At 39.3% G+C, this 25,859-nt stretch overlaps 4 protein-coding genes across 12 annotated transcripts in view; 1 reads left to right on the forward strand and 3 right to left on the reverse strand.

Moving 5' to 3' along the window:
* Window positions 1-10,097, reverse strand: part of pard3ab (par-3 family cell polarity regulator alpha, b) — a 115,610-nt gene extending 105,513 nt beyond the window's left edge. For 7 of the 8 annotated variants that reach the window (XR_013304145.1, XR_013304146.1, XR_013304147.1 and 4 more), the window contains exon 1: window positions 9,670-10,097. Coding sequence is in view for 5 of the 8 variants with exons in the window: in XM_077614727.1 (XP_077470853.1) it covers window positions 9,670-9,789 (120 nt within the window). In the remaining 3 variants the exon portion in view is untranslated. The remainder of the gene's footprint in view (window positions 1-9,669) is intronic. The other variant, XM_077614724.1, reaches the window with a different exon arrangement.
* Window positions 10,098-12,294: 2,197 nt separating this feature from the next.
* On the forward strand, window positions 12,295-14,510 carry LOC144086112 (cAMP-responsive element modulator-like). The gene is made up of 3 exons (XM_077615911.1): window positions 12,295-12,509; window positions 13,130-13,286; window positions 13,375-14,510. The coding sequence occupies exons 1-3, from the start codon at window positions 12,479-12,481 to the stop codon at window positions 13,517-13,519; spliced, it is 333 nt and encodes a 110-aa protein (XP_077472037.1). The 5' UTR covers window positions 12,295-12,478; the 3' UTR covers window positions 13,520-14,510.
* Window positions 14,511-16,981: 2,471 nt separating this feature from the next.
* On the reverse strand, window positions 16,982-20,767 carry LOC144085716 (uncharacterized). Its single transcript, XM_077615294.1, has 2 exons — window positions 20,385-20,767; window positions 16,982-19,987 (listed from the first exon to the last, which is right to left on the reverse strand). The coding sequence occupies exons 1-2, from the start codon at window positions 20,503-20,505 to the stop codon at window positions 18,402-18,404; spliced, it is 1,707 nt and encodes a 568-aa protein (XP_077471420.1). The 5' UTR covers window positions 20,506-20,767; the 3' UTR covers window positions 16,982-18,401.
* A 683-nt stretch (window positions 20,768-21,450) lies between these two features.
* Window positions 21,451-24,555, reverse strand: LOC144085715 (uncharacterized). 2 transcript variants are annotated; one of them, XM_077615293.1, is made up of 2 exons: window positions 24,181-24,555; window positions 21,451-23,382 (listed from the first exon to the last, which is right to left on the reverse strand). In XM_077615293.1, the coding sequence occupies exon 2, from the start codon at window positions 23,209-23,211 to the stop codon at window positions 21,574-21,576; it is 1,638 nt and encodes a 545-aa protein (XP_077471419.1). In that variant the 5' UTR covers window positions 23,212-23,382; window positions 24,181-24,555; the 3' UTR covers window positions 21,451-21,573. The 2 variants fall into 2 exon arrangements, with proteins under 2 accessions (XP_077471419.1, XP_077471418.1); XM_077615292.1 differs by having other exon boundaries at window positions 21,451-23,444.
* Window positions 24,556-25,859: the final 1,304 nt, after the last annotated feature.

Below are 25,859 nucleotides of genomic sequence, written 5' to 3' on the forward strand. Positions count from 1 at the left end.
GCCAACTTGCCAACTCATCTGCCGGGCCACCTGGTACCTTTTATAGTAATAGCCAACACAGCAACAACAAAAACATTTTGAACATGAAAGCGCTCCATCTGGTGAAACGTGAAGCTCTTTGCACCAAATTTTTGACCATCAATAAATCCTACTGCTCAGAAATCCTCAAATATTTCTACAGATCTACTTATTGGAAAAAAAAAAAAAACAGAACAGAGAAGGAGTTTGAGGGGGGTGGAAGAGAAGGAAACCTGAGAAAGGCTCACCGGCATTAAACAATGGCGCTATTGAGAGAAATCCTTGTATCGTACCATGCCAGGCGGACGCTCCACAGTCCTGATTCTAAAAATAGTCAACTTGACATATGGGCACAAACAAGAGATTAGTCCCTATTTATTCTGTTTATTTAAAAAAGAAAGCTTGTGTGCAGAATTGTTCTTCCCCAAATGATGAATAACAAAGGGGATGGGAGGATGCTTTCCATGGGGGGGCAACAGAACAACCATCCATAATTCAACAGGAAACATTCGGTGGCGACATGATCTCACGTGACATCCCATGTGGGGATTCCGGCTTTAAAGTTCCAAAATTGTTCTCTTACCGGACATGAAAAACTGGGGGGTTTTTGGAGCCTATCCCAGCTGACTTTGGGCCCGAGGTGGGGGACACCCTGAATTGGTGGCCAGCCAATCGCAGGGCACAAGGAGACAAACAACCATTCACGCTCACACTCATACTTAGGGGCAATTTAGAGTGTCCAATCAGTCTACCATGCATGTCGTTTGTGATGTGGGAGGAAACCAGAGTCCCTGGAGAAAACCCACGCTGGCCCGGAGAGAACATACAAACTCCATAAAGGTGGACTTATCTGAATTTGAAAAATTAAAAAAAATCATATTACAAGATTATGACTGGAGTGGTCACAGCTAAGATTTTCATTCCAGTTTGGAAAAAGTAACAGTGACTCAAGTCTATTGCTTTTGTCTCTTGAGGCCTTCCCAGCTGTTGACTTTTACATTCCGACCGGTCGGCACATGTTGCGAACGAGGACACCAACGCCCCGCCAGCCTTTCTCGAAACACCAAAAGTTGAACCCATGACCAAATTGTCCTATTTATGTGTTTTGTAGCTCCAGGGTTTGGATGGCGTCGTGTCAGAAAAATCCTGCTTCGACAAATGTCCTTCTTTCTCTGACCTGCTTTGCCCCATTCGGTTTCTACAGAAGAATGCTGCTGTTCTAACGGCTCTAGTAGAAGTAGAGCACACAGAACTAGAGCGTGTAGATGCGCTCTGTTAAAGCGGCCGTCAATCAAGGCAACCAAATGCAGATTGCATATAGCCAGAAGTGCGGGAGATGTAATTAAATTGTACATGGCGTGTAGAAATACAATGCATCCGGAAAGTTTTCACTTAAGTTTTTTAACGGCATGTTGTTACAGTCTTTGCGCCAAAGAATGGATTCTGTTTATTTGACTGGTGTTGACTCAAGTGTCTATCCTAACTTGAAAACACAACAGTGAACCTTATGTCACAGAATTGAATTTCCTATTCTTAAGTATTACTCGTCATTTTTAGCACACCTATGGTTTATAGTATATCTTCACATTTTCATTTCAGAGTAGAGTGAAAAACAGTTCTACATCAACATCCTGCTACACTTGCTTTGACACGTTTCCTCTGGTTTTGTCTGGACAAGCATGCCTGCCAACTTGTATACATGGTAAATCTGAGCACCTCATTAGTTATGCAATTCCATACAAGTTAATAAAATGACTTTGCTAGATCACAGTGAGGTCTACTTCTAATATTTAGATTCGGTGCGCGTTATTTCCCCCTGTTTGTCACCGTAAGCTGATAGCGAGCGGTCGCATGACGACAAATGCAGTGCTTGGAATCTTTTCCACAAAATAATCCAACACTGCTGCTAGGTTCACCAAATGTTCCCAGGCACTAGCAAATAATCCTCTTGTTCCCAAAATACTGAATGAAAAATAAATAAATAAATAAATGCAGTGCTGGTCTTGTGGCATTTTGGTCACTCTTTGTCACGGTATTGTGACGCAACTGCAGCTCCATGGCGACGAAGCCAAAAAAAAAAGTCCAAAATGTCATTGTGATAATACCTTTATCAACTGGACTGGGATTGGTAATATCATCATGTTAATATTCTGTGTATGCTAATCTTAAATTTTAAAAGGGCTTTGTAATAGGGGTTCGATATATATATTTATTTATTTACAGTATTTTTCAGACTAAGTAGCAACTGAGTCTAAGTCACACCAACCAAATAATGATCAAGAGGAAAAGTATATAAGTCACACTTTGAAGAGGGCATTTTTTAATTTGATCAGAACCCAAGAGCAAACATGCTTTTAAGTAACAATAGTTAAATATAGAAAAACAGGCTAAATAGGCAACAGTTAATGTGACATTTAAAGGTTTTTTTTTAAATAACAATAGCTGAAAAAACAACATAACAGGCTTTCAGTGGTCAGAGAGAAATTAAACTTGAGTATTAGTTAGTTAGTAGTTTTAATTCAAATATTTGAAATGTTTTAACAACATTTTCAAAACTGCTTTGTATTTTATGGCTTATCCGAGAAATTTGGTTGCATAATTGTGTATGTAAAATCGCATTCAGTTGATCAAAAGGCCTCGAATTGAATCATAGCAGATAAAATATCAAATATGATGTTGTGGAATATCGATATCTTATTTTCCTGTCAGGAAATTGGTGATTTACAGAGTAACTCAATTTTGATGGGCAACAATACAGTGCTGTTTCCTAGTTATCTGTTATCCTAGTTGATATATAAAGAAAAGTATTCTCTCTTTACATACCTCTCTGGTTTAACTCATCACTAAAAGCTGTTTCTTGTGAAATTGCATTAACAGATGACAACAGTCACAGAGGATCAAAATCCAATGCTTTAGTTGGTCAGGCTTGTTGTGCCATAAAGTGGAAGTGACCATTTTAGGCTTCTACTGCTAATTGCTGGCAGCCACAAGATAAATGCGTCGGTTCAGTGACAAAGAATCCAAAAAGACAACGATTGGTCCCCATGGTAACCTCACATGTATCAGTTAAAAGGACACGCGCATTGGAGGCGATGGCGGTGGGTTGGGGGATGATTTATGAACGTAGATTAATGATGACCGTCTCTACTTAGGATGATGAGGCTTTATGAGCTAAATTTAGAGCACAGTACTTCCTTTGACAGCGTGGTGATGATTGGCCCGAGGGCGCAAAAGACCTCAACTTCATTACTCAGTTGTCCAATACCTGCTCCTTCCTCCTCAAGAGCCAATAGATGAAATTAAACAGTAAGGGAAAATGTCCAATTAATGTCAATTACATAGTACAGTAGTCGCCACTGGATATTTAAGAACAATTCGGCCCCCAACATCAGTTTGATAGACATGAAATTGACTGGACACGTCTGTCTTAACACAAGCACACACAAAAATCTCAAGGATCAATCATCTGCTCATGCAATTCAACATACTACACAGATTCTGTCTGACTTTCAAAATAAGGGCACTTATATGACAATTTAGTCAAAGCATTGTGCAGCAAAGTAACAGTGGCAGATTTTCACAGCAAACTTCACCAAGAAGCTAACTTGAAGTCAATTGAATAACATTAGCAGTTGCACAGTTGTCATTTTAAACAGGCACTGAAAGCGTCCTTAAAATATAATTCAGTCATTTTGCAATATGGTTCAACTCAGGTCATGCCTCCCTCATGCTATACAGCCGTTTAGCCTCTGGCATTGATACATAAAACGCGGGTCAAGGAGTGCACCACCCTCAAGGAATGTGATTAATGCAAGAAGACAGTGCAAGAGTATGTGTGGTTGACACGGAAGAACGGAGAAAACGTCAGAGATTTGATGGCGACCCTGTTCTGTCTTAATAGAGCTCTATTAGTTTCCAAGGCATTTTATGTACTTCCTTTTGTTTGGTGAGTTTGTTGACATCGCTTTCAAAGCAGCACCCTAACAGTGACCAGATATTCACCAATTATGTCCGGTTCTTTTTATAGGTCAAAAACTTTAAAGGCCTAGGTCAAAGAACAAGATCGCAAGAAGTTCTAGATATGTCATACTCAAAATTCTTAAAATGTTTTATCCAATCTTGAGCTCTACATTTAAAAGATCGCTTAAGGTTCAGGTTTATCTGGAACAAAACTTCAAAAGGATTGGGAAAAAAACACATTGAGTCAAATGCAAGAAGCATTACTTTTGTTCTAGTTCAAGTTCTCCGCCTTGGTCAGGATGTATTTTTTAAGGTGCGTTTTGAACTCCCGAGCAGAGTCAGCGTCATCAGGATCATCGGGGAAGCTCTTAATCCTGCATTGTGCCGGTTATGGAAGCTGCGACCTCTGGCTGGAGACAAGCAAATGAACCGGAATGCCATCAAAGCGGATGACTAGAAACCAGGAGTAGGCTCTTATCAACAGAATAGTACCCACAAAAGCAGCATCATTCCAGGTAGGATCGTATGACACCTTCCTTTACAAAACTGACTTAACATGAGAATCCATTAAACTTATTGTGCAAAATGCCAATGGTCTTTAGAGTTAACTTTTCTACGATAGTGACAGTTAAACATTTAACACAACATATTCATCATAGAATGTTCCCACATTTTCTCAGTCCTCAAAAACATAGTAACACAAGCCTAGCTATAAAACAATGAGTAAAAATGAACAACAAAACTTCAAAAGAATAATCCATTAAAAGGTCATCAACACTCTTGACAGAACAATTGTAGCTCTCTCTTATCACAAACTAGTCTCTCTTTAATGCATCTGTTCCACTTACCAGACGTTTCCTCTTCCAAGCCAAAGCAGAGTAATAATCAAATTTGCTAAGCATAATTTGCAATTGCCTTCAAGTGTTGTCATCTGGGTCCCTAAATGACTCCACACGGTTGACGTGGCTCATTCTCGCAAAATATTCTGCTTGTCACGCTGGAATTGTGGCACCAGAGCACTTTTCATTTACCAAGAACAACAGGGCAGAGTATTGGCAACACTGGTTTGAGAATTTTATAGGCATGGGACAGTTTGAAAAACCGTAACACTTTCCATCTACGTCAATGCAGCCATCACTGACAATTGATCGTTCTGACTGGTAGTTAGCTAGAGATTCAACACACAAGGCAAGAAAATGAAGTGACCCAATTAAATAAAAAGAAGCCACACACATGTTCAGCTCATTTTGGTTTCTTCTCCTCACCTGCATATTGTTGCCACAGCCACCTGGACAGAACAGGGGACTTGGGTTTGCAATTACGTATTTGGGGTCCAAGTGTTGCTCCTATAATTCATTAATTCATACATTATCCATACTGCTTATTCTCATGGGGGTTGCAGGGGTTGGTCCAGTCAACTAGATTAGATTAGAACTTCATTTCATCCCGTATTTGGGAAATTCCCTTGTTTGCAGTTGCAAGACAGTAGCAAGCACAGACACAGAAGACACTGTAGACCTAGATAAAAAACGTATTTATAAAAATAAAAAAAAATAAAAAAAATACAGGCACCAGATGGTGGACACCCTTAAATAGTGGCCAGCCAATCGCAGGGCACAAGGAGATGGACAAACATTCACGCTTACACTCATACCTAGGGGCAATTTAGTTTGTTTAGACTACCATGCATGTTTTTTTAGGAGGAAACCAGAGTACCTGGATAAAGCCCACGCAAGCCAGAGAGAACGTGCAAACTCCACACAGGAAAGTCGAAACCCACCTCGCATCAAACCCTCCATCTTAGAACTATGTGGCCGACGCGCTAACCACTTGCCCACAAGGCCTCCTACAATTTTCTGTCAAAATTCAGCAAACTAGGATTCGGAACACACCAAATGACAAGCTTCGTCCTCAGTTTTAATTGTCAAGCTCACAGTGTCAAGTCCACGATAGACCAGACGTCTGTGTGGTAAAAGCCAAATGAACCATTCCGACATGTGATATCCCACCGCGGCCTTGTGGCTTAAGTCCTCCCGAGCGACAACTGTGAAGTTTGCAAGCCGTTTTCCATCAGGGTGCCGTCATATTCTACACTAGCAGGAATTCACACGTTTTTTTCCTCTCGGCCGTCTCATTGTTCAGGTATGAGAGGACTTTTCTGGATGTCAAAGCAAGCGCGCTACTTTTCCATTTTATCCAGGAAGCATTCCTCTGTAATGACAGAGGAAGTTACAGTACAAGCTGCTACACATAAACAGCAAGGCAAGAGAACCCACCCTGGGCTCACTTAAGTAATGTAGTCTGTTATTCTGAAAAAGTATTTCGAAGTGGATATAGAAGTACTTTTCAAAATAAATACAGTGGTACCTCTACGTACGATCTTAATTCGTTCCGGGACTGAGCTCGTATGTCGAGCTTCTCGTAACTCTAGTGAACGTTTCCCATTGAAATGAACTAAAAACAAATTAATTCGTTCCAGCCCTTTGAAAAAACACCAAAAACAGGATATTGGATTGGAAAAACAGGGGGGACTTTATCCATGGCAACGCACTCTTACGAGTGCGTTGCCACAAACAAATGTTAATTAACTTGGATTAATATATACAGACACACTCAAACATACGTTTAATGTAACTTTACACAAAACTTAATTCTAATTTTGTTTTAATCTTTTTTACTTTCGTTCTGCGGGTTAGCCACGCCTCCACCCTCACGTTCGCTATTGATGGGCTGTTTGCTGTTGTATTCCCTTCAAAATATTCCAAAAATGATGCACACAAATGTCCTCACAATAGGATAACGCACGACCACTTGCCAACGAGAAGTAGTCTTGAATGAGCGATCGCGGCAGCTAACAGGCTAAGGAAGGAAAAGCAGGAAATGCAACAGCTGCCTACCCACGTATTGATTGTGGGTAATGATAATGGTTTTATTCTGAGAAAGCGTGCCATTGGCTATCGGTGTTGTGTGCACAAGTATACTTCATTACCCAGAAAGCCCTATTTTTGCCCGTGCATGCACGTTGTGGGTTTTCTGGTCCATCTGTAGGGGAAACTCGTCTGAATAAATCGTTCAGTGCTCGTAGATATCTGTCATACACGAAAGAGATGCAGCCAAAAAAGACAGTGCGCTACAATGATAAACAGCCTCTCATGTCATGGACACCTGGCTTTCTCGCATCTCGAAAATTTTCTCATATCTAGAGCGAATTATTTGCTCGAAATTTTCCTCGTATCTCGAGCATCTCGTAGGTAGAGATGCTCGTATGTAGAGGTACCACTGTATGACGTTAATATTGCTCGTTCAACCCACCATGAAATCACATCACCCAAATCGATAATAGAAGTCCCTTTTGTTTCCAGTCTGGATGTATAGAAAAAGCAAATCACATTATCTAGTCATGTTTACAGTTTCTTAGAGGAAATCTAAGTGCCTAATGAATGAAAACGAATTTTTGACTCAGCAAAATAATCAATTGTGCTCTGCAATGGGTCCATTTGCAAGTTTCCTCTGGATAAAAGGGAAGAAAATGTAACAATACCCGCACAATCACAAGATGATCTGATATGACATATTGATGCAAAATGTCTGAATACATCTGGTGTAATTTGATGAAACTTTTGAATTTAATTAGATTGGACGACAGGTTAATTATTCATCCAATCCGTTTACAAATCACCACAACACTTATCTTCATTAAGGTCAACGTCAGGTGAGCTCGTGTTGATAGCAGCTGACTTTAAATCATAAGCCAGCAACAGGGCCCATTGAAACAATTGTGTAGTGCCTTCCCTAATCAGGAAAAAATGGGGAGAAAAAAGTCATTGCCTCAATGATTTTTTTTAAACTTCAAAATATCCATTCATCATCAATTTCCAAATGGTTTACTTGCTGTGGAAGTACAAGATCAGTCACTAAATTAAGTTTTTGTTTCTTTGTTTGTTTTTTAGTAACCAAAAAGGGTCAGTCCCTTTTTAAAGTGATCTGCGATCAAAAACGGACAAAGCTTTTTTGGTTACCTCGCACCCACAGAGGTCTATTGCTGCCCCAGTGGTAGTCTTTTCCTGTTTTATTGCTTTATTCACGTTTATCACGGTTTTGGCAACGTTCGACAATGAAAAGCCAGATGAATATGGTTTCAAGAGTCTTGAAAGGGGTGCGTCAAGTAAACTAGTTGTTTGTGTGCTTAGTGAGCCGCTAATGTAAAAAGAATATAAACAGCAATATAGTGACAGCCTTCACTTCCGGTCAAATGGCCACACCCCCCGCAGACAGGGCGTCAGTGCGGCCGTGTGAGGAAAGCGTGGCCTGAAGCGAGAAAAACACGACCACACAAGTTTGATTTAATAACACATGCACACCTTTCAAATTAAATATCAAGCCCTGGAAGCCCAAGTAGTCTGCTGTCAAAATACATGTAATAAGCATAGAAGATTTTCCTTAGTGAGTGGTAATATGTTTAAAAAAATAAACACTGTACGTTGTAATCAGTTTCAAAGTGATTCTCTAATTCAAAATTATGCACCATAGGTTGGGATAAAAACTAACAAAAACCCTGCTTATAAACCCTTTACATGGACAAAAGTTTTACTTGAAATTTTAAGGCACATTTGTTTAAAACACTGTCCAAAACCCTAATTTAAAATGATAGACTGTGCTATAAACCTTACTTTTGTGACTCTAGCTCATTTTAAATCACGAAGCCAGGCTTCGAATTGGAACATAAAAGCTTTGATTTTGTCCCAGTGTTATAGTTATCCTACCATTACTTTAATCATATTAAGTTAAGGTTAAAAAGATTTTTGAGATTATATGTCATTGCAATGAGTAACATTAACTAATGGTAAAAAATGATTATCTTAAGTAAATAAAACTTTTTTACTCTAGTGAAGTCACAACTTTCTGCTTGATGAACACAAATAATTATTTCTGAGGTCATCCGAGCAACATTGTAATTAAGAACTGGTGAGTCAATATTTTGAAATGACTTCATGTCGAAATATTTTTAATTAAAAAAAATATGACCAGCAAAGTGTGTTTACACTCAACATGATAAGCAACTATGATCTCCTGGTAACTTCTCCCTTATTTTAAAGTCCCTCAAATCACTCATAATGAGTTTATTGATTGATACCATTGACAGTGGCAGATGCCCAATTCATTTTAACAGTGCTGTTAATGGCATCTAAAATGGGGAAAACATGGCCAGAAGCATTTAAATCCAGTTAAGAGTTGGGAGTTCCCTTCACAACTACCAACAATTAGTGACAATAACGGGCCTGGGGGGAAAACTAAGTTAAAAGTAACTTCAAGTTTGCATCGAGGCACATTTAGAAAGCACTTTCCAAACATTGATTCCAAGTATTTCCAGGTCAATTGCTCGGGTAGGAAAGGAAATAGTAATGCCAAGTGTCCCCCACTTTTCCCAAGTGACCCCCAAATCACAATCCTCTTGTCTAGATCGCCTTTTTGTCCTTTTAAACCTTGTAATTTGGAACATTACTAACTAAGGGAATCACAAGGAGCGAGCACAATGGAAACTTGGCGAATTGTTGTAAGTTTGCCATGTGGCGTGCGCATGCGCACGACCAACCGCCCCCCCTCACTTGGCGTCCCCAAAGCTAGAGCAACAAGTCGGCTAGTTAGCCAGGCGTGCTAAGATGCTAAAAACAAGAAGACGACTGTAGTTACCTTGGCGATGGCCTTTTTGTACCTCATGACGGCTTGTTGGACGAGCGCGTGCACGTGAATGTTACCATCCCCGCACGGCACGACCACGCGCGTGCGTCCGAAGCACACCGTCACTTTCATGGTGTCCTTCCTCACCCGCTCGAAGCTCCCGAGCCCGGCGAGAAGAGTCGGAATAAGTCCACGAGCTGCATGGGGCGATGTGGACCAAAATGGGGGTCTCGGATCAGTTCGTTCCCCGGCTTTTAAAGTGTCGATTTGTCTCCCCCGCCGCCAGACGACATGATTGTTTGCTATGAGCTTCTCTTCCTCTCTCGCTCTCTTTTCGGACCACCTGTTTTGTGGAGCTCGTTATGTCTATCCTCCTCCTACTCTTTTTCCTTCGCTTCCCGAGCTCGTTCACGACGCTTCCCAGCGCGTGCACGCGGGATGGGGCGTTCAGGCCAGCTCGGACAATTGCCTACTTGCAAAATTCACCTTATTTATGATATAAATTGTAGTATACACGAAAAAAAATACTATTTTTTTGTCATTAAAAAATATAGTAAAGACCTACCGTGCATATATGTGTACATCACATTTAGAGTCAAGTAGGCCACCATTTTCACATTTTGGAAAATAGTTAAAGATTATTGTGATTTTAAAAGGATTTTTTCCAAAAAGCTTAAGCAGCAAATAGATTATTGAAATGTTAATAAAACAAAAATAAGATAACTACAATGAATAAAACACTATACACGCTTGATTCCAATAAAAAAGTAGTATTGATTTTGTTGTTGTTGTTATATATAAATTATACAATAATAATTAATATATAATAATTAATATATTTATACATTTAACCTGTTTTAATAATTGAGGTAATGGAGGGCGTTTGCATACATCGATCATCAATACAACAAAACCCCGTAATTTCAAAGCCACTGTAAATATCTATATTGACAAAAAGCAGGCACATTCTAAAGAAGACATTAATATTATTTGAAATTGTATTCACATTTTTATGCCCAAACATGCACCCATTCATTTTCAACAATTCTTATCCTTATCAGGGTCGTAGGGTGCTGGAGCCCATCCCAGCAGACTTCAGTGAAAGGCAAAGTACTATTATATACGTAAACTGTGTTCGAGACATAGACAAATACAAGCACAAATAAGAACTCTTCAAAAATGATATCAAAACTTTTTTGTACCAACTATTGTTATCTTTTACGGAATTTTCAATGCATTCCTTTGCTTTTTTATATTATTTATGTGGAAACATGGCCCTCGCTAAAATGTCAAGTCGCTCTCATAATATTGTGGTAAAAATATAAACAACGATCCGGGTCAGAAGTGTTGTTTGTGTATTCTTTTATTATCAACGCTGCTTATATTTAAATGCAATACATGAAGAGATGACATTTATAAACGTTGAAATACAATAGTACTATGTATTGTTTATTTAATAATAAAAATGTTTTAAAATAAATGAAACATTTAGCACTCTTTTTGTTTTTATCTGTATGTTAACGTTGCCATTTTTCCAAACAGACTAACTGAACAAAAATTATTTCTAAAGTTGACGTAATGGTGAAGAGCAATAAGAAATTCCACTATAGTGTGGAACAAAAACATTTTTGATTGGGCAGCGCCCTCTAAAGTAATGCAAATGCATAACAACTTCTGTGTTCGCTTGTTGCTGTGGCAACGCCTCTTCATTTAATCGCTAGACCACAATGGATCCCCAACCACCTAAAAACGGTTCCGCACGATGGCTTATGCTTTACTGAATCCACAACGTTAAAAATATGTAAAATGGCTTTTTTTTAACGCTTGGACACATCCAGGTTGTTAAATGAGGGTTTTACTTAAAAGTTTTGAAAGACATGCAAAAGGGATTATCGAAAGTGGCCCAAAAGATGACAACCCGCGGGATAATATTACTTTATATTACTTTTTTTGCGTTGATTAGTATTTCAAATTGTCCCCAAATAACTATAACTGTACAGGCCACTTTACTGTATATTGTTAGACACTTCTTTTGATCACTTGGTTTTCTCCGGGTACTCTGGTTTCCTCCCACATTCCAAAGACATGCATGGTAAGCTGATTGGACACTCTAAATTGCCCCTATGTATGAGTGTGAGCGTGTTTGTCTCCCACCAAATCAGGGTGTCCCCTGCCTCTGGCCCCAAATCAGCTGGAATAGGCTCCAGCACCCCCCACGACCCTAGTGAGGATAGCGGTTCAGAAAATGAAGTCAAAATGTGGGTTCCAATTGAGGATTTAAGGGTAAAGTTAATAATTCGAGTTTAAAAAAATGTTTTGAGTGATTGACAGCGTTTCAAAGAAAAGTTAGTGTTTGGATAGAGGATTTGAATGTATTGTTTTAGGGATTTGAATCACAATTCAACACGCAAGTCTTCCTAACTTGACCTATAAGTCATATTTTGTGGCCCCGGCCCCTTTTGCGGTAGCAGCCAATCAGAGCGCCGTCTTGTTTGTCGGTTCCTTCCAGTTGCGTCACTGCTTCTAAAAATAAGCACGACCACCCCTCCCTCCTTGACATTTTGTTCCTCTGAAAGAGGAGGGGCTACAAACCCAGCGCGTCCACACTGACTTCAGCGAGCGCAGGTGACGTCACGGTGACGTCAATGTCGGTAATTGTAATCCGGCAGCGAAGTTGACGAACCGCCAGAGACGACGCAAAACCGCCGGAGAAGCGAGAGCGGCGCGCCTTTGAGATTTTAGCCGGCCAGCGAGACCGCGGAGGCGCTTTGTTATTTGTTTCCTTTCTTTTTGTTCGGTTCTGGCTCACTGGGGAACAACAATGGCCGTCACCGGGGATGAGACCGAGTCAGGTAAAGTTTTTGGGCAAGCCACTTTGTCCCTTTTTCGCTTTAGTAACATTGTCTTTAAAGTTGCTTCCTCTTCGTCGTCGTCCTCCTGCTCTGGCTCTTTTGCGCATGCGTATTTGAACCACTGATCAACAAGTCCAAATGCGACGGTTCCAACTGGATATTACAGCGCTAGTTTGTACCTATTCATTCACATTTAAACAGTTATTGGGCGTGTTGCGTGAGCCGCGTGCTATTTTTGTGTTAACATGTGGCAAAAAAAGTTAGTTCGCCCGTCTGCTAGCGAGCAACACGTTGTTGTTAGGCAAACTGATCTTCAAGGAAGCCAGGGGGGCGGGGATTGGCTGAAAAAAATGCTGCTTTGACGTCATCGTGGCTTCCTGGAACAGAAGGAGGGTGGACTGAAAGACGCATGCAGTGACGTAATCACGACCCTCTGCGTGAGTGGGTTAGGCTGAGTCATCATTCATTCCAAAGCGCACCTTTTGAGTTATATAATCAATTTTAACAAATTCCATCCCAAAAGAAGTGTATTTAAAAGTCGTTAGTGATTAGAAAATAGGGAATAAGTCATAGAGTTGACTATAATTTGATGGTGGTAACAATGTGTCCCCCCGCCCCAGCGGCCACAGGTGACATCCCTGCCTGCCAGTTGCGCTCACCCACCTTAGGCCTGAGCATCGTGATGGCGGCGGCATCCCCGGGCCCCACGCACAGCCCCCTGCCGCACCACACTGAGGAAGTCACTCGCAAGAGAGAGGTCCGGCTAATGAAGAACAGGTAGGCGAGCAAGTTGAGATGTAACTCGCGTACCCTCTCTGAAAAAACTTTTTTTTTACCCATCTCTAATAATCGACTTTTTTTTCAGAGAGGCTGCACGAGAATGCCGAAGGAAAAAGAAGGAATACGTCAAATGTCTGGAGAACCGCGTTGCCGGGCTGGAGAACCAAAACAAGACGTTGATTGAGGAGCTCAAAGCCCTCAAAGACATTTATTGCCACAAGGGGAATTAAGACCGAGCAATACCCGTCCCCCTTTTTCCACCCCAGACAGATACCCCCCACCCCCCACTCCATGTCCCAGCAGTGCTCGTTCTGGTTTGGACTCCGATCCAAGGATTTGAAGAAGAAAAAACGCGCTTGTGGCATGTTGGCTTTAATTCCTGATGTTTTTAGTCGAAGTAATGTACGTTATCTGCATGACTTTGTTTCCTGACCTATGAATCAGAATTTGGGGGCGCAGTGGCTTTTATAGGTTTGATAAAGTCCAGAAGTCACCAATAATGTTCCCACTTAACAACAACATCAAGAAGCTCATTGGCTGCCATTGACGGCAATTAATGTGCAATCCATTTTGACCCGCAGATTTAAAATCAATTGGACATCTATCGCTGTCAATGGCGGTGTATGATTTAAAAACCAGGGGTTGCAATGAAAACAGCCGCGCTAAAGATGCTAAGCTTAATCCTGCTAAATGCTAACCAAGACGGTCTGTTTTGTCACAAAGTGTCGTTTTTTTGTGTATGAAACCCTGCAACACGCTGCGCTAGCATTAGCATTGGCCAAGCTGAGATGTCAACATTAATGCTGTACTCCTGCCACTGAAGTCATTGTTTCTTTAATAGTTCTTTTTTTATAGTTAAATTGTTCCAAATGTACCTTAATGAATCCACACAGGAGTATTATTTTTTTCTATTTGGGCTCAGCTGTCCCTGACTGCTCTTATAAGCACAATTCTATCAAAACCAGTCAGTCTCTAACGTCAGGAGATCCATTCATGTGCTTTTCTGGCGTCTTATATTCAAGATTTTGAAGTTCACTTGTTACATAATGTTTGTTCAAGTTGCTAAATTAATCCTTCAAAGCACAATCACCCAAAAGCAGTCAGTTGATTTTTGTTGTTCTTTTTTTTAAATCCCTCTTCAAAACATGAGAGTCCCAATTGTCTTTTTCTGCATTTCTTTTGTTTCATTGTGATGTAAATAAAGTATTTTTGTGGTTAAAAGGTGTCACTTTGACCTTTTGTGTGTGAGATGGCAATGATGTCAATATAAAAGCCCCAAAGTGTGAAAGAAGGATCTATTGTTAGTCAATTTAAGAGTGGGTAGTGATCAATGGACTGGTCTCAAGTCAGTCTGGTATCTCTATCTAACATACGCCTATAAAAATGTAGTGTCCTCAATAATGCCAACATGTTTTTGGAAACATGAAACAGAAGAAATCTTGCCAAAAAAGTCAGTCTGAAGTGCTAACCACAATTATACCCTGTTTCTTGGTCATATTTTTTTCCTAAAAATGTGTGCAGTTGGATATATATAATTTGTTGCCTCACCAAGGACGCTCCTCAGTGGTTTCCAGGGCAACCAGGCTCGGAACAGATGACGCAGGAAATAACAATTTTGCTCTCTCACACTGCACTTAGGAGTACGGTTAATGAAGCAGAAAAAAAAGATGCACTTATTGTTCAAATGTAATCAAATTACGTTTGCAAATAGTGTCCTTGCTGTTTTACTGTTAAAATATGGCATTCTTAATGTTATTCCCTCCAACAAACATTCTGATGGCACTGTAAATGAGTGGAATTTTCCACACACACATCAAAAAATGTCAACGGTAATGATAATTTTCCTTCTTATCAGTATTTTGTATTTTGTCAACTGAAACCCCGCTCAATAACATCGAAAAAGTTAGAAAAAATATTCTCAAAATATTTCTCATACCATTACAAAAAATAAAACACGTGTAAGTATTGATGCTACTTCAAAATCATTAGAGAAAAAAAATATAAATAAAATCTTATAATAAAAATAATTTCAGACATGAAAAATGTACACAGCCCTTTTCAATTAAATATAAAATCCTTAAAATACTTTTCGTCGGCCTCATAGTTCTAGTGTCGTGGGTTCGATCCCAGGTTAATTCTCACTGTGTGGAGTTTGCATGTTCTCCCCGGGCCTGCGTGGGTTTTCTCTACTCTTGTTTCCTCCCACATTCCAAAAACATGCATGCTAGGCTGATTGGACACGCTAAATTGCCCCTAGTTATGAGTGTGAGCGTGAATGGTTGTTTGTCTCTTTGTGTTCTGGCCCGAAGTCAGCTGGGATAGGCTCCACCACCCCCCGCGATCCTACAAACAGCAGCTTGACCACCCCGATGGAGTCTTTATTGTCGCTGGTGACTTCAACAAAGCATGTTTAAAGACTGTTCTGCCTAAGTTTATCCAGTACGTGAAGTGTCACACCAGAGGAGATAAAACTCTAGAGTCTAGACCAGGGGTCGGGAACCTTTTTGACCGAGAGAGCCATAAACAATTCATATTTTCTAATGATATTTCTTGAGAGCCATTCTCAGAATAGAAAAGTAAAATTACATGAAAATTTGTGATCTTTTTGTCCTTTCACCACTTTTAAGTATAAAAAGTCTCCTAATTCTTTTGACAACATTTTTATGACGTTGCTAATAAATCAGTATCAATGATATCATGCATGCAGAAGTGTAATCAAAAACAAAATTATGATTAAAGTGGTGGTAGAGGTAGTGTCAACGCCACAATGATGCTCCTATTAGTATGTTCGGGACTCAGCTCTCTCACCATTGATTTTCATATTTTACCTGAGAGCCATATGCACCCATGGAAAGAGCCACATATGGCTCCCGAGCCATAGGTTCCCTACCCCTGGTCTAGACCATGCTTATTCTAATATCAAACATGCTTATAGAGCCACACCCCTCCCTCACCTTGCTGGATCCGACCATCTCTGCCTGTCCCTCACCCCCTCATACTCCCCACTCCGGAGGCTAACAAGGCCACAAATAAAGATATTAAAAACATGGCCCGAGGACGTCCTTTCTCAACTGCAGGACTGTTTTTCCCGCACCATTTGAGCCACCTGGAGCACCATGGGAACTACGTGAGGATGCTTTTCATTGCTCAGCTTTCAACACTATAATACCGGACATTCTGGCTGACACACTCTCCCACCTTGGACTATCCTCTTCCATCTTCTACTGGATTAAGAACTTCTTAACCAACCGTCCACAAACTGTTAGACTTGGTCCCCACCTCTCTTCCTCCATTACACTGAGCACTGGCTCCCCTCAAGGCTGTGTACTGAGTCCTCTTCTGTACTCCCTGTTCAGAAACGACTGTACACCGACCCACCAGTCTAACTACATCATCAAATTTGCCAATGACACCACTGTGGTCGGACTCATCTCAGGAGGGGATGAGTCGGCCTACAGAGATGAGGTCAACAAACTGTCTTTGTGGTGCTCGGTGATTTTAGAATTTACTTAGCCAGGATGTGACTTTTTGTACTTTTATATTCCTATTTATGTTTATTTTTATTTTTTTAACTGGGAAAACGCACTTTGTGGAGTAGCACCACAAATTTCGTTATACACAGCTGTGTATGATGACAATAAAGGCTTTTGATTTGATTTGATAGTGACGATAAAGTGGTTCAGAAAATGAGATGAGAACTTAAACAGGTTTGTGGCTAATCAAATACATATTTTCCCTACTTTGTATACACAACAAACACAAATCAGACCATCATACTAATATTAGTGTGGGTGTGATTGGCTGTCCATCTCCTTGTCCCCTTGTGAGGACAAAGTGGTTCAGAAAATTAATGAATAAATACTAGTCAGAATAAGCTGTTAATAAAATAACATTTCTGTTCAATAATTACAGTTTTACAGATATTTCTAGTGTATTTGGTTACCACTAATGAAAAAAATGAAATGGAAAAAATGGAAAAAAAATCTACAAATACAATAGAAAATATTCGTATTTTTTGGGGAATAAATTATGGGTTTTACAATTATTAAGTGTGTTGTGTTTAGAAATGTATCGTTGATGAATGCACCCAGTCATTTAGTGACCAACAGATGTCAGCATTGCACTTTCTCATTCTTTCTTGTGATGGTTTTAAAATCAATATTGATTCCCACTTTTGTCACCAGCTTGCCCAGAAAATAGGACAAAAGGCCAATATTTTGGGAAAAGAAAGAGGAAATTAAAAACAAGATTTGCAATTAAGTCAGGTAAAATTATAAACAAGGTTTCCAATTTTAATTTGCTGTCATTTAATGGTTTTAGGCTTTAAAGGGTACAATGGGGTTACTGTGGAAAATTGACTAAGTCGTCTGTAATTGAATTCTTTTCAATATACCGATGAGAAATGTATATTAGGATACAAAGATGTGCGTGAAAGAAGAAGAAAGGAAGAAGGGAAGGAGATAAATGGATTTACATACTGTATTTCCATTAGCCTTTTTTTTATCACTACAGCCCGAGGAAAGAGAAGACAAAACGGGTCTGAATTCACTGAAATGTTTACATTGTCTTGGAGATCACTGTTGTTTTCCACTAGTTACATTTTGTCAAAAAGAGTGACACATTTTTCATTTTTTGCTTACGTGAAAAACAACACCTTTTGCATGCCAGTGGATACAATGTTTTATTCATGCATTATCCGAGCTGCTTATCTTCGCATTGGTCGCAGGGGTGCTGTAGCCAATCCGAGCCAACAAATGTCAGTAGGCGATTGGGGTACACCCTGAATTGGTTGCCAGCCAATCACAGGGCACAAGGAGACTGACAACCATAAATGCAAACACTCATATCTAGTAGGGCAACTATTGAGTGATTAGTCATCTTAATATAGGTTTTTGGGATGTGGGAGGAAACCGGAGAAAATTGAGGAAAAACCCCATTTGTGTTGAAACAATATTTTCACCATTAGTATTGTTCTAAAAAATGTGATTTGTATATTTAGATTCGTTTCACATGAACGTCCTCTATATGGGGCATTGTTTAATCCTTAAAATTATCACCGCTATTCCCACCAGCACAAACAGAGAACTCCAAAATTGTTCCCATCTACAATCTTCAACTGAATGTTCTCTTTTCATTGTGTATTTTTATGTGCATGTTTAAATTTGATTTGACAGAAAATCGTTTACCACAAGTTAAGCACGCAAAAGGTTTCTCTCCAGTGTGTGTTCTCGTGTGCAATGTTAAACTTGACTTCACAGCAAATGTTTGACCGCAAAGTGAGCAGGCGAAACGTTTCTCACCAGTGTGTGTTCGCGCGTGTGCCGTTAAATTTCCCTTTCTAGTGAAACTTTGACCGCAATCTGAGCAGAAAAAAGGTTTCTCACCAGTGTGCGTTTTTGTATGTGCTGTTAAAGTTCCTTTCTGAGAGAATTTTTGACCGCAAACTAAACAGGCAAAAGGTTTCTCTCCAGTGTGTGTTCTTGTATGCAAAGTTAAACTTGACCTATCAGCAAAGCTATTACCACAAAATGAACAGACAAAAGGTTTCTCTCCAGTATGTCTTCTTGCGTGTGTTGTTAAAGTTCCCTTTAAAGAAAATCTTTGGCCGCACACTAAGCAGGCAAAAGGTTTCTCTCCAGTGTGCGTTCTTGTGTGTTTTGTTAAGCCCGACTTGACAGAAAACATTTGACCGCAAACTGAGCAAGCAAAGGGTTTTTCACCAGTGTGTCTCCTGGTGTGTTTCGTCAAACCTGACTTTACGGAGAACGTTTGACCGCAAATTGAGCAGGCAAAGGGTTTTTCTCCTGTGTGCGTTCTTGTGTGTTCTTTTAAACTACATTTCATCGAGAAGCTTTTATCACAAATTGAGCAGGCAAAAGGTTTCTCGCCGGTGTGCGTTCTTGTGTGCATGATTAAAGTTGACCGATCGGAAAAGCTATTACCACAAACTGAGCAGACAAAAGGTTTCTCCCCTGTGTGTGTTCTTGTGTGAGTTGTTAAACTTGACTTTTCAGAAAAGCTTTTCCCGCAAATTGTGCACGCAAAAGGTTTTTCTCCAGTATGTGTCCTTGTGTGTATTCTCAACGTACCTGCGTCATAGAATCTTTTTCCACAAATTGAGCATGAAAAGGGTTTTTCTCCAGTGTGTGTTCTTGTGTGTATTGTCAAACTTAGCTTTACGGCGAATCTTTTACCACAAATTGAGCAGGCGAAGGGTTTCTCTCCAGTGTGTATTCTCATATGAACATTCAAATTCCCCTTTAAATTAAATCTTTTCCCACACTGTGAACATTTCCAGCATTTGTCATCTTTGGGACATGTCCTATCATCAGGAGAGTGTAATCTCAAATCCTCACTGTCTGATAGTGGAGCCATAAGACTGTTGGCTTGTGACGGACTACAATGCTCTCCGTCACTTTCTGTAGTAATGTGATGACTTGCGCTACTGCTTGGAGATTCTGCCTCTCTGTTCTCCTCACTAGGACCCTCGTCCGAATCTTTCCTCTTAAACGGGATAAAAGTGATATTATATTTCTCTTCCTCCTTGAAGTTGGGAGGCTTTGGGTCTTCTTTCTCCTTAATGTACACAGGCCATGGTTTGTCTTCTTCTTTGGCAATTGGGAACTTTACCTCTTCCTTTTTAACATTTGGGAACTCTGATTTTTGTATCTCAGCGTGCAGATATTTTTCACGGATGTCTGCAGGACAAAAAAATAAACAAAAAGAAATTAATTTGCATTGCAGTCAGATTTTTTTCATGCCATGACTTTGATGTTGAGGATTATTATTTGATTCATGAAATTCTGCGCCATGACACAAATTTTTAACTTCAATTAACAGATGGAAATGAAGCTTTGAAAAAAGGAACCTATTTTACAAGGACTGGGACGCATTCACGCAGTTTTGAATCCAAACAAGACGGAATGTCACACTGCACAATTTTATGCTACACAGCGATTACAACAGTACTTTTATTAGCTTTATATCTTTCAAATGGGTATTTATCTTTCAGTTTATTTCATCAGAATATGAAATATGTACACTTTGGCGCTCCACTGTTGTTGTTTTTTCTTACTCCTTTAGGACTGCCCACACCTGTTTTGTCTTGCGGCTGCTCGCCAACCGGGTGGAGAATGTGACGACTTTGTTGCTCCTTCTGCTCTTTTCTTCCACAAAGTAGTTCATCCACGTACCCTGCTGTCGGCCTTGCACACATTTTCACGCTTTTTCCCCTCTAACAAGCGCGTCTCTGTGTTAGCGGCTAGTTAGCTAAGCTAAGCTAACCAGGCTGAGAAGCTTCAACGCTCACCAAAGTGTGTAAAAAAAGACGAAATGATAGGACGTATAGGCTAGTAAAGTAGTAATTGCCGTACTAAGCCGAGTTTTTAACCCGTTGAAAAAATACTTAAGAGGAGTAATTTTATCCCACGAAGAGAAAGCAGCACGAAGGAAAGCAGATGGACACCGGAAGTTGTGCCGTGTCCATCGACTGTAAAATAACTGCAATAAGGGACGGTCGTCTGATTGGGGAGGTGATATCAGTGCATAGATTATTCCGCGCCTCTCACTTGGCATTGATTTTGTTCGGAAAATGTTGTTTGTGTTAAAAAAACAACAACTGTGATCTTTCACTAGTTTCCGCATTGCTGCTGCTCTTATTTTATTTGCGACGCACCCCTATACATGATGATGTATTGGTTTAGTCCATAACATTTTTTCTCCGTTATTTTTTATTTAACAATTTTCTTTATTAGTTACAAAACAATCCATACGCGTATACATTTTCTAATATTATAGCAAAAAGATACAAAGAAAGAGCATAGTTGTTTTTAAGAAACATTAAGTTGTGGAAATGTATAATTTATGTCTATATACTGCCATTCCTCCCATATTTGGAGGTCCACCACTGTCAATGACAATATATATATATATATATATATATATATATATATATATATATATATATATATATATATATATATATATATATATATACATACATATATATACATACATATATAAATATATATATATATATATATATATATATATATATATATATATATATATATATATATATATATATATATTCCCGTAAAGACAAAATAATTTTAACAAATGTCTTTATTTACAAGTTTAAAATATCACAATTCATAAGACAATGGTTTTCTGTACCCAGAATACCATCATTAAACTAGCTTGCAGAGTTTATTCACAAGATTATTGTTTTATTGAAGCTTCAAGGATCACACGTGTCTCTTAAAAAATCAAGCTAAATAATACTTCAGACACACTTCAAGTGGATGTTTTCATCCCCAATATGTGTTCTTGCATGTCTTCTTAAGCTTGCTTTGTCAAAAAAGCTTGTACCACAAACTGAGCATGCAGGTTGTTCACCCGTGTGTGTTTTGGTGTGTGCTGTTAAACGGCCCTTTTGAGTGAAACTTTGACCACAAACTGTACAGGAAAAAGGTTTTGCACCAGTGTGTGTTACTGTGTGGCATTTTAAACTCGACCTATCCGAGAAGCTTTTCCCACAAACTGAGCAAACAAAAGGTTTTTCACCTGTGTGTGTTCTTGTGTGAGTTGTTAAGCTCGACTTCACAGAGAAGCTTTTCCCACAAACTGTGCATGGAAAAGGTTTGTCTCCAGTGTGCGTTTGAGTGTGAGATTTTAAACTTGACTTATTCGAATAGCCGTTACCACACACTAAACAGGCAAAAGGTTTCTCACCAGTGTGTGTTCTCGTATGAATTGTTAAACGTCCCTTTTGAGTGAAACCCTGACCACAAATTGAGCAGACAAAAGGTTTCTCTCCAGTGTGGGTTTTAGTGTGTGCTGTTAAGGTTCCCTTTTGAGTGAATGTTTGGCCGCATATCGAGCAGGCAAAAGGTTTCTCACCAGTGTGTATTCTTGTGTGTAGTGTTAAACTTCCTTTTTCAGTGAAACTCTGACCACAAAGTGAGCAGGAAAAAGGTTTCTGGCCAGTATGCGTCCTTGAGTGTACTCTCACCTTTGACTTTTCAGAGAAGTTCTTACCGCAAACTGAGCAGGCAAAAGGTTTTTCTCCACTGTGTGTTCTTGCATGTTGTGTTAAATTTGACTTTCCTGAGAAGCTTTTACCACAAATTAAGCAGGTAAACGGTTTCTCACCCGTGTGTGTTCTTGTGTGTTTCGTCAAAACTGAATTTACAGAGAACCTTTGACCGCAAATTAAGCAGGAGAACGGTTTCTCTCCGGTGTGGGTTCTTGTGTGCGATTTTAAACTACTCTTCATTGAGAAGGTTTTACCACAAATTGAGCAAACAAAAGGTTTTTCGCCAGTGTGCGTTCTTGTGTGCATGACTAAAGTTCCCCTTTCAGAGAAGCTCTTACCACAAATTGAGCAGACAAAGGGTTTCTCTCCAGTATGCGTCCTTGAATGAGTTGTTAAACTCGATTTTCCAGAGAAGCTTTTGCCACAAACTATGCATGCAAAAGGTTTCTCTCCAGTGTGCGTCCTTGTGTGTATTCTCAAAGTTCCCACATCATAGAATCTTTTTCCACACACGGAACAGGAAAAAGGTTTTTCTCCCGTGTGTGTTCTTGTGTGTATTGTCAAACTTAGCTTCACGGAGAATCTTTTACCACAAATTGAGCAGGCAAAAGGTTTCTCTCCAGTGTGTATTCTCATGTGGACATTCATATTCTCCTTTAAAGTAAAACTTTTTCCACAGTGGGAACATTTCCAGCTTTTGTTATTAGTGTGAGACGTCATGTTGTTGTGTTCAAAATCTTCCTCTTCCATGTTGGGAAAATGTGACAGTGTGTCATCACTATCTGATAGTGGAGCGATGAGGCCCTCACCTTGTGATTGTTCGCAGTGGTCGCCATCACCTTCTTTTGACATGTATTGATGTAACCTCGAAGGCTCTGCCCCCATGTTCTCATTTTCACTCGTAACCTCATCTTCATCTTCACTCTTAAGAGGAACAAGTGTGATATCATAGTCTTCTTCTATTTTACGTTTCTGGGGCTCTAGCTCCTCTTCCTCTTGAATGTAAGTGGACTCTGGCTTGTCTTCTTCTTGAACAACTGGGTACTCGTCAGCTTCCTTTTTAACACAAGAGAATTTTGTCTCATGTATCACAGAGTGGAATTTTCCCCCCCTGATGTCTGCAGGATGCAAAAAGACAAACATTTGAATTATAGTCACATAACCTTTACAAACCATTGTAACCTGTTTTTTTTTCTAGAGCAGGGACAGAGCCCTTTTTGATAAATTAATTCACTTAATTGCATACAAGCACCAGTTTTAAAGCAAAAATAATTTTATTTTAATTACCATTTTGCATTTCGAATACATTTTCAGAAAATTCTAAAACAGAGGTGCTTTAAAATGATAGCAGCTCTCATGGTGCACTCCAATATATCCAAAAAGTGAGAGAAAACACTAAATATTCTTTTATTTAGATTTCAAAAAATGTTTATGTTAATGTTTTATTGTGAGAAATGGAAAACATTAAATATTTCCTTTTTTATCTTTTACTTATTTGTCTTTCATTTGAAAAAGAAAAGAACAGTTAATCTTTAACTCTTTTTTTTTAAACTTACCTTTACAAATTAAAGTGGACAACAGGAAATGTTCTTTTCGTTTAGATTTAAAAAAAATGCTATATTTTTAATTTAAAAAACATTTTTGGGGGATTAGAATTTTGTTTGTTCATTTTTTTAAAGGCAAATAAATAAAAACAAAGGAAAACAAGTTAAAATGTATTTGTAATTTTCGTATGAATGTGATGAAGAAAAAAATGAAGACGATACACATGATTTATTATGACGGGCAGCACAAATTGATGTGGCGGACCGAATCTGTCTTCTTTTGACAATTTATAGGAAAGACTAGCCAAACCTGTTTTGTTTCGAGGCTGCTTGCAAACAGCGTCCACCATTTGACGACCTTGTGCCACCTTCTTCTCCTTTCTTCCACACAGTAGTTCCTCCATTACCGGCCTTGTATACATTTCCACAATCCCAGCACTTTTGACACTTGTGCTTGAGCAACAAACGCGCTGAGCTCTGTTAGCGGCGAGCTAAGCTAACTAGCAGAAAAGCTTCAACGCAGCGGTGACTCCAAATTCAAAACATAAAAAATGACGTTAAAGCCCAGTGAAGCAGCTTACTGTGTTGAGGCCCCAACTTGGCCAGAACCAGCAAATGGCGGAGAATTACCCATTTAAATGTTCGTAAATATCAAAGGAATCGGAAACCTCAAACCCTGCATGAGACTTCATGAATTCCACTGCTGGGAAATAGGGAAAATGGTACTGCCACCGATACGTTAATTTTCCCAGGCATGTATTTTATTTAGGAAAAAAAGTCATTTTTATCGCACCGCAAACTATTAATAGTTCCTGTATTGTTTTAAACAACTATTTTCTCAATTTTATTTATCGATGTACCCCTTATAAGGCGGTGAGTTGGACTCGTCCACGTCACGTGACAGGCAAGCATGCGCCCTGAAGTTAAATGTCATTTAAAAACAAAAACCTTGATTACTTGTGCTGTACCAGTGAACTCCACAAATAACGTAGATGAGCGTTGTGGGAAAATAGCATTTAAATATGAAATGTTAAATGAAACAAAACTCCAAAGCATAGCACAAACAAAAATAAATAATCAATAAGTAATAAACTACTTATTTACTTATGGATTATTATTAGTTATTCCCATTATTTATTGATTATTTGTCTGTTTGTTGTTATTAGTGCACTTCATGGTGAAGCTTCAAATCTCAATATTCATGTATAATGACAATTAAATAGGTTCAATTCAAACAATGGCACGTGATTTCCACTGCATTTACCATACAAGTACTAATTTGTAATTGCGAGATAGCTCAAGACGATACAAGCATCTGATACTTTCTCATTGTGCCAAAGGCTCCAACTGATTGTTTTTTTTCCGGCTGCCAAAGTAGTGAAATACTTTTAATTCTGGATTTGTTTGTGTGAACCACTCTCAAAATTTTCAGACACCTTTTCAATATTTTCCCATTATTCCAAAAATCCACCCCCCCCCCCCCCCCCCAAAGAACAAAAGGAATGACATTCAACATTTACTACATCCAAGGTAAATATACATTATTATTATTAGTGTATACAATTTTATCCTCTTTCCTCCCGACAAAACTAGAATTTATGGTGTGTGTGAATGGTTTCTCCCCAGTGTGTTTGTGTAAATTATCACCTTTAGAAACAATCTATGGCCACAAATTGAGCAGGCAAAGGGTTTCTCCCCAGTGTGAGCAGGAAAAAGTTTTCTTTTCAGTGTGTGATCTTCAGTGTCTAGTTTAACTTGACATTATACAGAACCTTTTATCACAAACTAAACAGGGAAAAAAGGTTTCTTGCCAGCATGTGTTCATGTGTGTCGTTTCAAACTTTAATTTTCTGAAAATCTTTTCCCACAAATAGAGCCTGCAAACTGTTTTCCCCCACTGTGTTATTTGATGTGTTGCCAATCGTGCCTTCTGGGGAAAACTAAAATAGTGCACAGGCAAAAGGTTCCAGAGCATCCAGAGCCTTAGAA

The sequence above is a fragment of the Stigmatopora argus genome, chromosome 12, assembly GCF_051989625.1.
Source record: "Stigmatopora argus isolate UIUO_Sarg chromosome 12, RoL_Sarg_1.0, whole genome shotgun sequence".
NCBI lineage: Eukaryota > Metazoa > Chordata > Actinopteri > Syngnathiformes > Syngnathidae > Stigmatopora > Stigmatopora argus.